At 40.4% G+C, this 13,879-nt stretch overlaps 1 protein-coding gene across 1 annotated transcript in view; it reads right to left on the bottom strand.

The window, feature by feature from the left end:
• The window catches only part of spon1a (spondin 1a), a 226,078-nt gene that overhangs the window by 27,344 nt on the left and 184,855 nt on the right, over positions 1-13,879 (bottom strand). The window contains exon 8 of the mRNA XM_061880688.1: positions 5,680-5,881. Coding sequence (XP_061736672.1) covers positions 5,680-5,881 — 202 coding nt within the window. The remainder of the gene's footprint in view (positions 1-5,679; positions 5,882-13,879) is intronic.

Raw genomic sequence — 13,879 nt, 5'->3', positions numbered from 1 at the left:
GGACTTCATGCTGGATTCCACTCCAGCAGAGGACTTCATGCTGGATCCCACTCCAGCACAGGACTTCATGCTGGATCCCACTCCAGCACAGGACTTCATGCTGGATCCCACTCCAGCACAGGACTTCATGCTGGATCCCACTCCAGCACAGGACTTCATGCTGGATCCCACTCCAGCACGGGACGTCATGCTGGATCCCACTCCAGCACCTGTTCTTCAGCTGAGTGCCGGCTCCTCGACTGAGACCAGTGCCGGCTCCTCGGCTGAAACCAGTGCTGGTTCTTCTGCCGGCTTCTGCACATGCTCATCTGCCGGCTTCTGCACCTGCTCATCTGCCGGCTTCTGCACCTGCTCATCTGCCGGCTTCTGCACCAGCTCCTCTGCCGGCGTCCGCACCAGCTCCTCTGCCGGCGTCCACGCCTGACTCGTCTGCTGCAGCGTCCACGCCTGACTCGTCTGCTGCGGCGTCCACGCCTGACTCGTCTGCTGCGGCGTCCACGCCTGACCCGTCTGCTGCGGCGTCCACGCCTAACCCATCTGCTGCGGCGTCCACGCCTGACCCGTCTGCTGCGGCGTCCACGCCTGACTCGTCTGCTGCGGCGTCCACGCCTGACTCGTCTGCTGCGGCGTCCACGCCTGTCTCCACGACGACGCCGCCTGTCTCCACGACGCTGACGCCTGTCTCCACGACGACGACAACGCCACCTGATTTGGCTGCAGCAACCGCCCCGTATTTGCTTGCTGCTTTCGGGCCTGCTTTGGCTGCAGTCCCCGCACCCTCGTCTGCAGCTTCCAAGCCTGCCATGACGATGACGCTGAAGTGCCCTCCTCCATGTCGGCCACGGGTGTGGCCTCTACGGGGTCGTCCTCGACGCCGGGTGCTGCCTCCTCCACGTCTGCCACGTGTGTGGCCTCTACGAGGGCGCCCCCCAAGACTTTCACGGCAGCGGCGTTCCATCCGTCGCCGCCACCTGGCTTGTCCTCGGTGGATTCGGGGACATGCGACCTGGCGACCCTCCACCGTGTCCTCCCTCCGCCCTCCCTTCATGTTTGGACTTTTTTGTGTGGGGGGTTTCATACTGGGACATCTGGGATCTGTCCCTTAGGGGGAGGCTTATGTCATGGTCCACGTCTTGGACCATGTCATATTTTGGTTTTGTTTCTGTTTTGTTATCATCATGTGTTGTATTCGACGTCTTTGGTTCCCGGTGGCACTTCCTGTTTGGTTTCTGTTGTCATGGTTACTCATTTAGTGTCACCTTTTTCTTGTTTGTCGTCATGCACCTGATTTGATTAATTATCTCCTTATTTAAGACCACCCTTGTTTGTCATTCGTTCTTGGACTCTTGCTTGCTACACGCAACAGCTGACGCCGCTCTTCCAACATTGTGGTAAATCTATTTTTGTATCCTTGTTAGATTGTATGCTATTTTGTTTGTTTATGTCCATAGTTTCCACGCTAGCGCCCTTTGTTCTTTCTAGCTCCCAAGCTAGTTCTGTTGGTTTTTGGTTAGTGCCTTTGTGCAAGTGTTTTTGTTCTTAGTTTGTTTTATTATATAAATAAATTCTTATCCCTACCCTCACGCTGTTTTCTATCTTCCGCTGCACCCACGAGAGAACATCTCGTCACCACAATGCCACCGACGTCACAGTGTGTGTGCTTTGACAGTTGAGATTGCCGTTGTGGTTGTACTGTTTGGATAATAGATTTTTGAACCATTACCCTCTTGTTATGTTTGTTTGATAAACTGCATATGTAAACATTATATTGTCTTCATAGTGTGCCTTTTTTTTTTAAACTGAAATAGGGACTTTTGTTGAGGCTAAAACCAAATATTCATGTTTACATCGCTTCTTATGGGACACTTTACTTTACTATACAAACTTTTCGGTTTAAGAACCGTGATCAAAAACCATTAAGGTTTGTAAATAAAGGTTCCATTGTGTTGGTTTAACAATTCCAAATCTCCTTGTATTACTCCATCTCCTGTAGGTGTTGACGTCACAACATCATATAATATATTGTGGTCAACTTTAATTTAAGTTTCTCGTTCTGCTTGCTTTAGTCTGTCGAAAAGTAAAATAACTACATTTATCCATGTCAGATGCCAGGGTAAATTAAAGAGTTTAGTGGGGTAATCCAAGGATTTCATGAAGTGTGGTCTAACACAGACACTCCCACACATCTCTCTGAAGGAAGAAGGCATAGATGACAGAAGAAACAGCATCTCAAGGTGAGGGCAGGAGAGGAAGATGTCTGTCAGATTTAGGAATATTGGGTGGTGGTGATCTGACTTGATTTGTTACAGATTGGCAGTCTAAATATGAAGAAATGAGGGAGGTGGGCATGTTCATGAATGTGAGCTGCAAACAGGTCGAACAAGACAGGGTGTAATGTGACCACAAGGTCAGAATGCTGCTAAGAGTCTGTGTTGAGAAGGAGGGGGAGGGATATCCAGAGGGAATAAATGGAAAGAAAAGCTTTTCTTTTGACTACAAGCATTTGAAAAAATATGAAAGCACACCAGGCTGAAAAAACAATGTGCTGTAATGCATTTTGAGCATCCAACCTAAACATTCCTGGATCTGCTATTATGGCATATATACATGTACATATTACATACATACATGGATAAAAACGCAACCTCCTATTAACATTTTCTAATAATACAATAATGACATTAGTTGCATTTAACTTGCCTTAGAAAAGTTACTTAGATACATAGTGGGTTTTTCGATTGGAAACGTTCTATTTAAAGTAAACTTTACTTTTACTTTTTGGCTTTACATAGACATACTTAATATTAATAGATTAGAATAGAATAGAATAGAATAGAAAGTACTTTATTGATCCCTGGGGGAAATTCAGGACCACAGTTCGCTCACAATAGACAATAATAATAATAAATATAACATATATTATATATATATATACTATATGAATAATATAAATGTTTTCTACTTATATTCTAAATTTTAAGTGCAGTCAAGAAGGGGTGGTTAACTGGGTATTGTACTAAGGTTTTAGGATAATATGATATTTTTGGGTTCCGTTCTTTGCCTTTTAGACACAAGAATCATGCGTTGGCGTTTACTATAGCATGTTGGATGCAACAAATTGTGGAGATGTAACGTTTGCGAACAAGTCTTGTCTTTTCAACTACATATGATCAACAGTGTTTCTAAAACAGTAATGTCATTATAAGGTATGGAACCACCCTATAACATGTTTCACAATGGAAATAAACAATTGATAATGTTTAGAACATCATTCCTACCAATAACGTTTATTTATTCTTTTGCAATCTGTATCTAAAAACCGCAAAGTGATTGTTTTATTCATAAAACAAGTTACTTAAAAATAAAAAATTAAAAAAATAAAAAAGATTATAACAATGAGCCAGTCTTTTGAACAGCTCTTTGAAAGGAACAGTTCCTAAGATATGGCTCCCTTCAAAGAGCCATAAGTACTATCTCTAGTAGGTTGATCATTCTAAATACTGTACAACAAACCTATTCTATGATGATTGTCCTATTTTGAGTAACAAGTGAGTTGGAGCCTATCCCAGCTGATTTGGGATAAGAGGCAGTTCACAACGCAGACTGCATTGTTAAAATTTGAAAAGTTAGAGAAATAGTATTAAATCTATGGCCCACAGGCCATATGCGGCCCACCAGCATCATTAATATGGATGTTGCAATTTGTATTTGTTTTTATTAACACTAAAGGTATTGCACAACAAACAAATTCTCACAAAATGACGAACGTGAGTATTATTAATCAGTTACAATGTGTATTACATCATAAATGTTGGAGTATAGATTCAAAAGTAGCAATCTACACAACTCTTTTCGTCCATGGTGCGAAAAAAAGTCATGAACTACAAAAGTCAAAACAAATGTGCTACATAAGGTAACATTCTTCACTGAACCGTGGAACATTGGAAAAAACTTCTCTAAACCAAAGATATGTTATGAATATTAATCTAATTCCACAACAAAGCATGGTGTGTATAATGCAAAAGTACTCTCTCCCCATACTTTGCCCGGTTTGACGCATTTTTGCTGTGTCTGATGTTTCTGATCACTTGCAAAACTTGAAGTAAGTAAACATCTTAGGAATCAGACTTTCACATATCGTATTTTTTGGACCATACTGGATTGCGCTCCGGATTGTAAGGCATACTGTCGATAAAGGGGTTTATTCAGGTCTATTTTCATACAAAAGGCGCACCGGATTATAAGGCGCATTAATGGGGTCATACTATGACTTTTTCCTACATTTAAAACACTTCCTTGTGGTCTACATAACGTGTCACGGTAGTTCTTTGGTCCAAATGTTGCATAAATTATGTTTTACAGACCATCTTCAGGAAGCGTCGTTTTGAGGGCGCTTTTATTTACGTGGCTCCACTTCGACAATGTCTTTTCCTAATCATTTTTGTTGTATCAGTAATTTTTAGCGCTTCTATAGCGAGTCTACTGACAGATATAAGTTAGAACTGTACATTACTTTGTAATAGAAACAGCAAGAGCGGAGGATGAATGCCACATAACAAGAAGATACAGAAAAATAAGGTACTTATTGACTACTGCACAGAATATAATGGTGGATGTGTGCAAATGTTTTGGTATATGCAGATCCCAAATAAGAAAAGTGTTTTTTTACATAATAATGCGAAACAAAACGCCAGATAATAGGTCTCCTTATATGTACCATTTTAGGATTCTAATACTAACACCGAGGCGGTATAGCTCGGTTGGTAGAGCGGCCGTGCCAGCAACTTGAGGGTTGCAGGTTCGATCCCCGCTTCCGCCATCCTAGTCACTGCCGTTGTGTCCTTGGGCAAGACACTTTACCCACCTGCTCCCAGTGCCACCCACACTGGTTTAAATGTAACTTAGATATTGGGTTTCACTATGACTCACGCTTTGAGTCATTAGAGAAAAAGCGCTATATAAATATCATTACTTCACTTCACCATAATAATACCAAAATGTTGAAGCACAGTACATCTGACTAGGGTAGCTGTGACGCTACAAAAATCCATCAAGCGTTGCAGCTTTGTAGCTTACCAAAGACGCCATTGTGACATATTTTCGAGCGCTGTTTGTAATGTTCTAAAATCTCAATTAAACATAAACGTTTTGGTATTGCTTGCTTATCTGTACTTACTAGCATTACTTGTTCAACTTACAGTCCACACGTGTCTCTTATGTGTGACTGCCATCTACTGGTCACACTTATCATTACACTATGAACCAAATAAAATTGCTTGGAGGTTGGTAAGCGCAACTAGAAAGAATACGTACATTAGGTATACTGGGTTATAGGGCACATCGTTGATTTTTGAGAAAGGATTTTAAGTGCGCCTTATAGGCAGAAAAATAACATACGTTTAATATTCAATGTGTTTTCGTCTATACTTCACATCATAGTGTCGTCACGTTATTGTTTAAGCTTAATGTTGACTATAGTTTGCTTCAATTAATGCTTTAGAAAATCTAAATGTCTCTGTTCACACAAACTGTATAACATGGAAACAAACCCGCAGAAATGTTCAAACAGAGATTTGAACCCAGGTCTCCTGACTGCCAGTCATCTGTATCTAATAGTAATACTAATTAAACACACAAAAACAAATATTATTAAAAAAAACAGATTATTATGTCACTGACCTCATATGATACCCCGCTGTCAGTGCCCGCATCCCAAGGGATGAGATCCTGGACTACCCTCTGAGCCCATCCACACTCTTTGGTACACAAGTCCTCTGCAGACAGACCTACGTTCCAATCCGGACTGGGCCCCAACATTGTCAGGAAGGACATGAGATGGCGGGTTCGATCTACTGAAAACTCCGCTGATGGTGCTGCCCGCCTAAAAAGAGAGTGACAATTTACTATTTGTTATTGTTGGATTATATACACCCGGGAAAAGATTATGTAAGATTTGTGTTACATTTGAGTCGCATGTTTGCAAGGGTTGCTATGATCCCAGAAGCAGCAGGATAGGCATGAAGCGGCGTGCAGGTAATCATTTTTTTGGTCCTTGGAGTCAGAGCTAAATACAAAAACAGTGTGCTGCAGGGAAGACTACGTGGAGCTCAATGCGAAATTTAGCATAGCCAGAATGTTAATTTTGACCCGTGAGACATTTATTTAATTTTGGATAAATGACAGTATTATTTCTCCTGCTTTACTGCCATCTGGGGGACGATGTGAGTATTTTAGGTTAATGGCCATGAACTGGACTTTGATTCGCACACAGCACAGCATTTTTTTATATGACCCAATCCAAACAACCTTTGCCATTAACGTCAAAGTTAAAGTTAAAGTACCAATGATTAATGTCACAAAAAAACTAACATAAAAAGTCAACACACATGGTCACTCAAAACACAAACTTCTCAGTGAACTTTGTGAGTATTATAAAAAAAATGTCCAACCACAACACGTACTTCAAAATTACACCCAATTAAATTCCCTGCAATGCATGGTGGTTATAAATGCTAAACACTCTCCACACTTAACCATGTTTGCCTCATTTTAGCTGCTTGATATTTCTGCTTGATTACCAAATTTCAAGGAGGTGGTTACGGAAGTCAACAAGGTAGGAGTCAAACGTTCACATACTCTTAATATCCAATTAAATTAATTATCAATTAAAGGCCTACTGAAACCCACTACTACCCACCACGCAGTCTGATAGTTTATATATCAATGATGAAATATTAACATTGCAGCACATGCCAATACGGCCTTTTTAGTTTACTAAATTGAAATTTTAAATTTCCTGGGAGTTTCTTCTTGAAAACGTTGCGTAATGATGACGTGTACGCGTGACGTCACGGGCTGTTAGGAAATATGAGCGCTGCACACACACACATACACACACACAGCTAAAAGTCGTCTGCTTTAACGGCATAATAACACAGTATTTTGGAGATCTGTGTTGCTGAATCTTTTGCAATTTGTGTAATTAATATTGGAGAAGTCAAAGTAGAAAGATGGAGTTGGGAAGCTTTAGCCTTTAGCCACACAAACACACGGTGATTCCTTGTTTAAAATTCCCGGAGGTGAAACTTTACCATGGATCACAGCGGTCAAGCGAACATTGATCCCGACCGAATGTCAACCAGCAGGTTTCGGTGAGAAAATTGTGGTAAAAAGTCGCTTCTCACCGGAGATCAGTTGAGCTTGTGCCGTCCATAAAGCTGCCGTCGACTTCCCTGAGACATTGGCGTCAAGACATCCGTGGACACACACCTCCGACTATCAGGTACTGTTAAACTCACTAAAACACTAGCAACACAATAGAAAGATAAGGGATTTCCCAGAATTATCCTAGTAAATGTGTCTAAAAACATCTGAATCCGTCCCAATGCAATCACGTTTTTTTTAACTTGTTTTTTTTTTTCTAGTCCGTCGCTATCAATATCCTCAAACAGGAATCTTTCATCCTCGCTCAAGTTAATGGGGAAATTGTCGTTTTCTCGGTCCGTAGATGTATAGGCAATATATGTGTGTATGTATATATTTTTCCTGTACATTACATGCATTCTGCTTTCAGCCCCCAGCCAAAATTGTTCAGTGTGGCCCCCAGATCAAAATATTTGGACACCATGAACTAGAATATAACATAAACTGAACGAACGTAAGCTCCTTCCTCGTGACTAGTTTGACTAATAAATTACCTAACAATAATAACTGTGTTTGTGAAAGGAATTCAAATGTCACAATTTTAATAAAATTCACATTTCTACTTTAACATTGACAACAATTTTGCATCGTTTGATTTTTCATTTTGTTTTGTGATCTTAAAATGGTTTGTCTTCAATCATGGCACATAGGCAAAAATAAGTGCATCAATTCATATTGTTACACTTCGCAACATGTATGTTAAAGGAGACCTGATTTATTTAGTCTTTCCCAACATATACATGCTTTTAAAATGTTGGATAGTCGTATTAAAGAATGTCAAAGCATCAAATCATAATGTTCATGCAATTTGATGGGAGCTTGCACACAGTTTTGAAAGCCTTTTTCAGCAGGGTTTTGCAGTCTAGCAATGTTGTGACATCACTGCGAGGGGAAAGCACTTATTTTGACATTAAAGGCTTGATATACTAAGATCCGAGAGACGCAAAATGAATTACACACCTTATTCAGCTCAATTAACAGATGCAATAGGTTGTTCGGCAACACTAAAGGGACAAGCGGTAAGAAATGGATGGATGAATGGAATCCACTTTGCACATGTTTAGTAAATCGTGTTTTACTACACGCAAACCTTTATTAAGTCAGAGTCTTAAGTCGAGCTCGCAACCAGAGATGAGAGCTCCAAAGAATGCCAAAGCATCAAATCATAACGTTCATGCAATTTGATGGGAGCTTGCACACAGTTTTGACACTTATTTTGACATTAAAGGCCTGATATACTAAGATCCGAGAGACGCAAAATGGATTACACACCTTATTCAGCTCAATTAACAGATGCAATAGATTGTTCGGCAACACTAAAGGGTCAAGCGGTAAGAAATGGATGGATGAATGGAATCCACTTTGCACATGTTTATTAGTAAATCGTGTTTTACTACACGCAAACCTTTAGTAAGTCAGACCTTAAGATGAGCTCGCAACCAGAGATGAGAGCTCCAAAGAATGCCAAAGCATCAAATCATAACGTTCATGCAATTTGATGGGAGCTTGCACACAGTTTTGACACTTATTTTGACATTAAAGGCCTGATATACTAAGATCCGAGAGACGCAAAATGGATTACACACCTTATTCAACTCAATTAACAGACGCAATAGGTTGTTCGGCAACACTAAAGGGACAAGCGGTAAGAAATGGATGGATGAATGGAATCCACTTTGCACATGTTTAGTAAATCGTGTTTTACTACACGCAAACCTTTAGTAAGTCAGACCTTAAGTCGAGCTCGCAACCAGAGATGAGAGCTCCTCCCATCTGCTTTAAGCTTTAATAAAACCCAAAAAAGGTAGAATAAAGTTTTATTTTCATTTAATCTTTGCATTTGCATAATGACGTTGACATGCAGTGACATAAGTCCTGCTAAAAAAAGCTTTTCTGTGCAGACTTTTAATTGATCGGCCAGTGTTCAGGTGTACCTAAAGCTTTGACCGTGTGAATCAATGTAATATTTATGTTTTTTCAACCATGTCTTGGAAATGACATTACAGTATTGACTTCAAGATGTATATTCAAACAGTGTACATTTTCAAAAGATACATTATGATACTTTTTGAGAGAGTGGGGTGTGGTTTCATTTGAATACAAATGACTATGGCGCAAAATGGCAAGTATGGTTCAATGCACAAAAAGTGGGCCAAAGAGTAGCTTAACAAATTAAATACATAATTATATTGATCTCTTGAAACTCCTCACATATTGTGCTGATGTGCTTGAAATTGCTATCCATTGACACATTTTCACATTGGGCTAGAATTTTAGAGAGGTGAAAACGTTTGTTTCCCTTCAAATTGTGTGATTGCATCAGATACCAATGATTTTTAATCTCTAAAAAATGAGGGGTACTTTTTATTTCCAAATAATACCTCCAACAAAAATTCCTTACCGTCTTAGGTTACTTTTATCAATTAGAATATACCAATGCAATGACCAAAATTAACTTTTAACTCAAAATCTGCTAGGGGATCAATAATTTAAAGAGGTCAGATTATTATATTTTAATCTACATGTAAAAATACTTCCTTGTTGTCTACATAAACTGTAATGGTGGTGCTTTCAAGGCTCAACACATTGCATAACTTCCGTCTAAAAGACCATCTTCAAGCCCCCTTCTCATGGAAACCGCTTCCCTGCCCAGTCAATCATTTTTGTAGTTTTTGAGAAACGCTCTTTGCGGGGGGAAAAAAATGTCACACATTACATATTTTACTTCTTATTAGGAATGGCAAAAGTGACCATTTTTAGCAGCTATGAAAACCTCTACCATGTATGGCGATATTTGCTGAAATAACAATTGCCACCTGCATCACAATTCAAACGGCGTTTATAAATGGTTTATGAATATCTCTGCAAAGCCTCCATGGTTTGAAAAAATAAAACAAGAAAGAAACGTGGGTTTTGCATAATCTGAATCATTCAACTATAATAACGCCACAATATATGTTTCCAAAGAAAATCATCTCCATCTCTCTTTGAGAAAAGTAAGTAACTGCACAGTGTATTATGTGATGGTTTGCATTGCATCCAACCACTCGCCTATGGCTTAAATTTGCCATGAAATACACATTTTATTAATATTATATAAAAATGAGAACCAAACATAACCAAGTCACACAAAAACTAATAAAGGCTGTTGTAATCATGGCCCCTCATATCTTATAAAGTAATTGTCATAGTTCAGTAAGACAAATATATGCGACATACAAAGCTAGATTTACATCTTAAAACATACATTTTAATTTTTTTTCTTTATATATGTATACCATGACTGTTGGCTGACTGTTATTTTTTCTATACGGTGCCTCAGGATGAAACAATTAATTGGCTGCGCAGACAGAAGGGTAAGTTAATTATTCCTGGTGGATATCCGTGCTTCTATTCCTGGTTGTGCAATTCCCTTTGGAGATTAAAGTCATCGCCCTTTTTGTCTGCGTGAGAAATAACATTGCACAGGTTGTTACCGTTGGAGTTCTTCTCCTTGAGCTGAGCCAACAAGCATCTTGTTTTTCTGATGAATAAGAGATGAAATAGCTACAGGAGCTAATGAACTAAAAAATAATGTGGTAGATGGCAGTTTCAGGGAGGGGTTTGAACTGATTAGCATTTACTGGGTTCAACTTGCAGGATTGTTTAACTGACCTCAAAAAAGATACTTCAAAAAAGGAAAAAAATAATATTTGGGATTTTTGGTGATCTAACCAGCACTGACTGGCAAGCTACTCTGAAAATATAGTACGCTAGGCTTAAATGTACTCTTGATTAAATGTGGTTGAGCTACAGGAGAAACCCCAGAGAATTGTTGCAAGCTGCATTAAACACTACCTACCTACATGGCAAAAGTAGCTTGCTACATCAAAGCTATATATATACAGATAGAGTCGTGGCCAAAAGTATACATACACTTGTAAAGAACATAATGTCATGGCTGTCTTGAGTTTCAAATCATTTCTGTTAAGTGTTGTACTGTTATACACCCTTACTCATTGTGTCCGTTAGAGGGCAGTGTTTACCTCTATGTTGCCTGTGTTACCTGACACCTATGTTTCCTGTTCCGGAGTCATGAGTTCACTGTGTGTGTAGAGCGGCAGCGATGCTGCCGATACAATAAATATACCTACAAAGCCAAAGGTAAAATGTGTCTCATGAGAGTTTGACTACATCTCCACCGCAACGCACAATGCTCATTAGGTTATGGGCCCAGTCACACAAGTCTACAGCAACAACAAGGTAACAGAAGTAAGAATAACTGTTGGCCAAGAGAAGCTAATAGACGAGCTCGTATAAAGATGGCGCCGAGAGAACCCCGCGAAAATTGAGGACTCTACAAACCACAGCCTGGGCAACGTTCTGGAGATTGCAAACTACAAAAAGAATAAAAGTGAAAATGGCCCGAGCAGGAATGCTACAACAGCAGATTGTCTTTGATTGTACAGAAGATAAGTATGATTTATGGGAAACACGATTCCTTAGCCATTTACACATTCTAAAGCTAAAAGACACCATTTTGAGAGAGCCCACTGGCGAGGCTGCCATAGCTGCAGATCCAGTGAAGAATGCAGATTGTTATGCTCAACTACTGAATGCAGTAGATGATAAGAGCCTATCATTGATAAGACATGACCCAGCCGATGATGGAAGGAAAGCTTTGAAATCATTGAGAGAACATTATTCTGAAAAGAGCAAGCCCAGGATTCTAAACCTGTACACTTCATCGATCATCATAAAAATGGAAGGTAATGAGACTGTGACTGATTATATGATAAGGGCTGAGAATATAATTTCATCTCTTCGTGATGCAGGAGAGAACATGTGTGGCCACCATTTTGAATGGACTGCCAGACTCATTCAGACAACTAGCTGCCCACGTTACACAAAATGAGGACAATGTGACATTCAAAGACTTCAAGACAAGCCTGATGGTTTACGAAGAATCTGAGAAGATGAGGACTACCGGACCTGGAGACAGTGTGATGAAGACCATGATGAGGACTAGCACAAAGCAAAGCAAACAAGGTACCAAAACATACTGGAAAGAAGGGAAAGCCACTCCGACATGTTACAATATCAGAACCAGGTGTACCAAGAAAGTGTGGTGCAGTCACTGCAAGAGTAACACACACGCAGAGTTTCTATGCAGGAAAAAGGGAAAAGACGGAGCCAGAAAAGTTGCAGAAGAAAAGGAGGATATCGACGACGAGGATCAATGTTTTATAGTCAAGCATGCAACAGATGAGAGGCCATCTGTCAACGTGAAGAAGAAAGGGATTATGATGGACCCCACAGCGACATCTCATATTGTAAACGACATCCCCAAGTTTAAGAGCTTTGACAACACATTCCAGCCCGACACCCATTCTATCGAGCTGGCGGATGGGACCAAGTGCAGTGGGATGGCGCAACGCAGAGGGACGGTGCTGATCTATCTACTAGACGAGGGACGCCAACAAAGAGCGGATTTTACAGGACGCATTGTATATACCAACTTACCCACACGACATCTTCTCAGTGGCAAGGGCAACAAACGGTGGAGCGACAGTGACGTTCAAGAAGGGAGACAGCCACATGATCACCAAGAAAAGGGACAGGTTTGACTTCTATGAGAGTGGTAATCTGTTTTACTTACCAACTGTTCATAAAAATGTTTATAAATGCAATATGTGCCATGACATGCAAACCTGGCATGAGATATTGGTTCACTGCAATTATGAGGATGTAAAACAATTAATAGGTGTGGTAAGAGGTATGAAAATCAGAGGGAGTGCGGCCAGGCCAACACAGCTGTGTGAAATATGTGCAAAGGGAAAATTCACACAGACAAGAGATAGAGAACCAGACAGAAAGGCGACAGAGCCCTACAACTGGTCCATACAGATTTAGCCGGTCCTATGAGAACCCCAAGCTTATAAGGTCACAAACATGCACAATCCTTTACGGATGACTATTCAGGTGCTATGACTGTATATTTTCTCAACGCAAAAGTGATGCAGTACACACCACAGAGAGATTCTTAGCAGACTCCGCCCCTTTTGGGGAAGTTAAATGTCTACGCTTGGATAATGGTACTGAATTTACGAGTAAGGAATTCAAAGCACTAGTAACCCAAAATAAGATAAGGCACAAGACATCTGCACCCTATTCGCCGCACCAAAATATCATGGCGGAGAGAAGTTGGAGAACCCTCTATGAGATGGGCAGGTGTATACTTTTTGACAGTAAACTACTTGACAAAATGTGGAATTATGCTGTACAGACAGCTGCCTATGTGCGAAATAGATGTTACAGTAAACGCACAAAGAAGAGACCTTATCACAGTATCATGTTGGACCCGCTCGACATCCATTGCTTTCGGTCCCCTAGGGGGGGTGGTTGCCCACATCTGAGGTCCTCTCCAAGGTTTCTCATAGTCAGCATTGTCACTGGCGTCCCACTGGGTGTGAGTTTTCCTTGCCCTTTTGTGGGTTCTTCCGAGGATGTTGTAGTCGTAATGATTTGTGCAGTCATTTGAGACATTTGTGATTTGGGGCTATATAAATAAACATTGATTGATTATGGGAAGCTCACAGGCAAGAAGCCAGACATGTCCAAACTTCAAAAATTTGGAACTGTGTGTTTTGCATACACACAAGAGAAAGGGAAGTTAGATCCTAGATGTGAGCAGGGT

Source organism: Nerophis ophidion, linkage group LG02, assembly GCF_033978795.1.
Source record: "Nerophis ophidion isolate RoL-2023_Sa linkage group LG02, RoL_Noph_v1.0, whole genome shotgun sequence".
NCBI lineage: Eukaryota > Metazoa > Chordata > Actinopteri > Syngnathiformes > Syngnathidae > Nerophis > Nerophis ophidion.
Note: the sequence above shows the minus strand (reverse complement) of the source record. Positions and strands in the feature narration are given on the sequence as shown.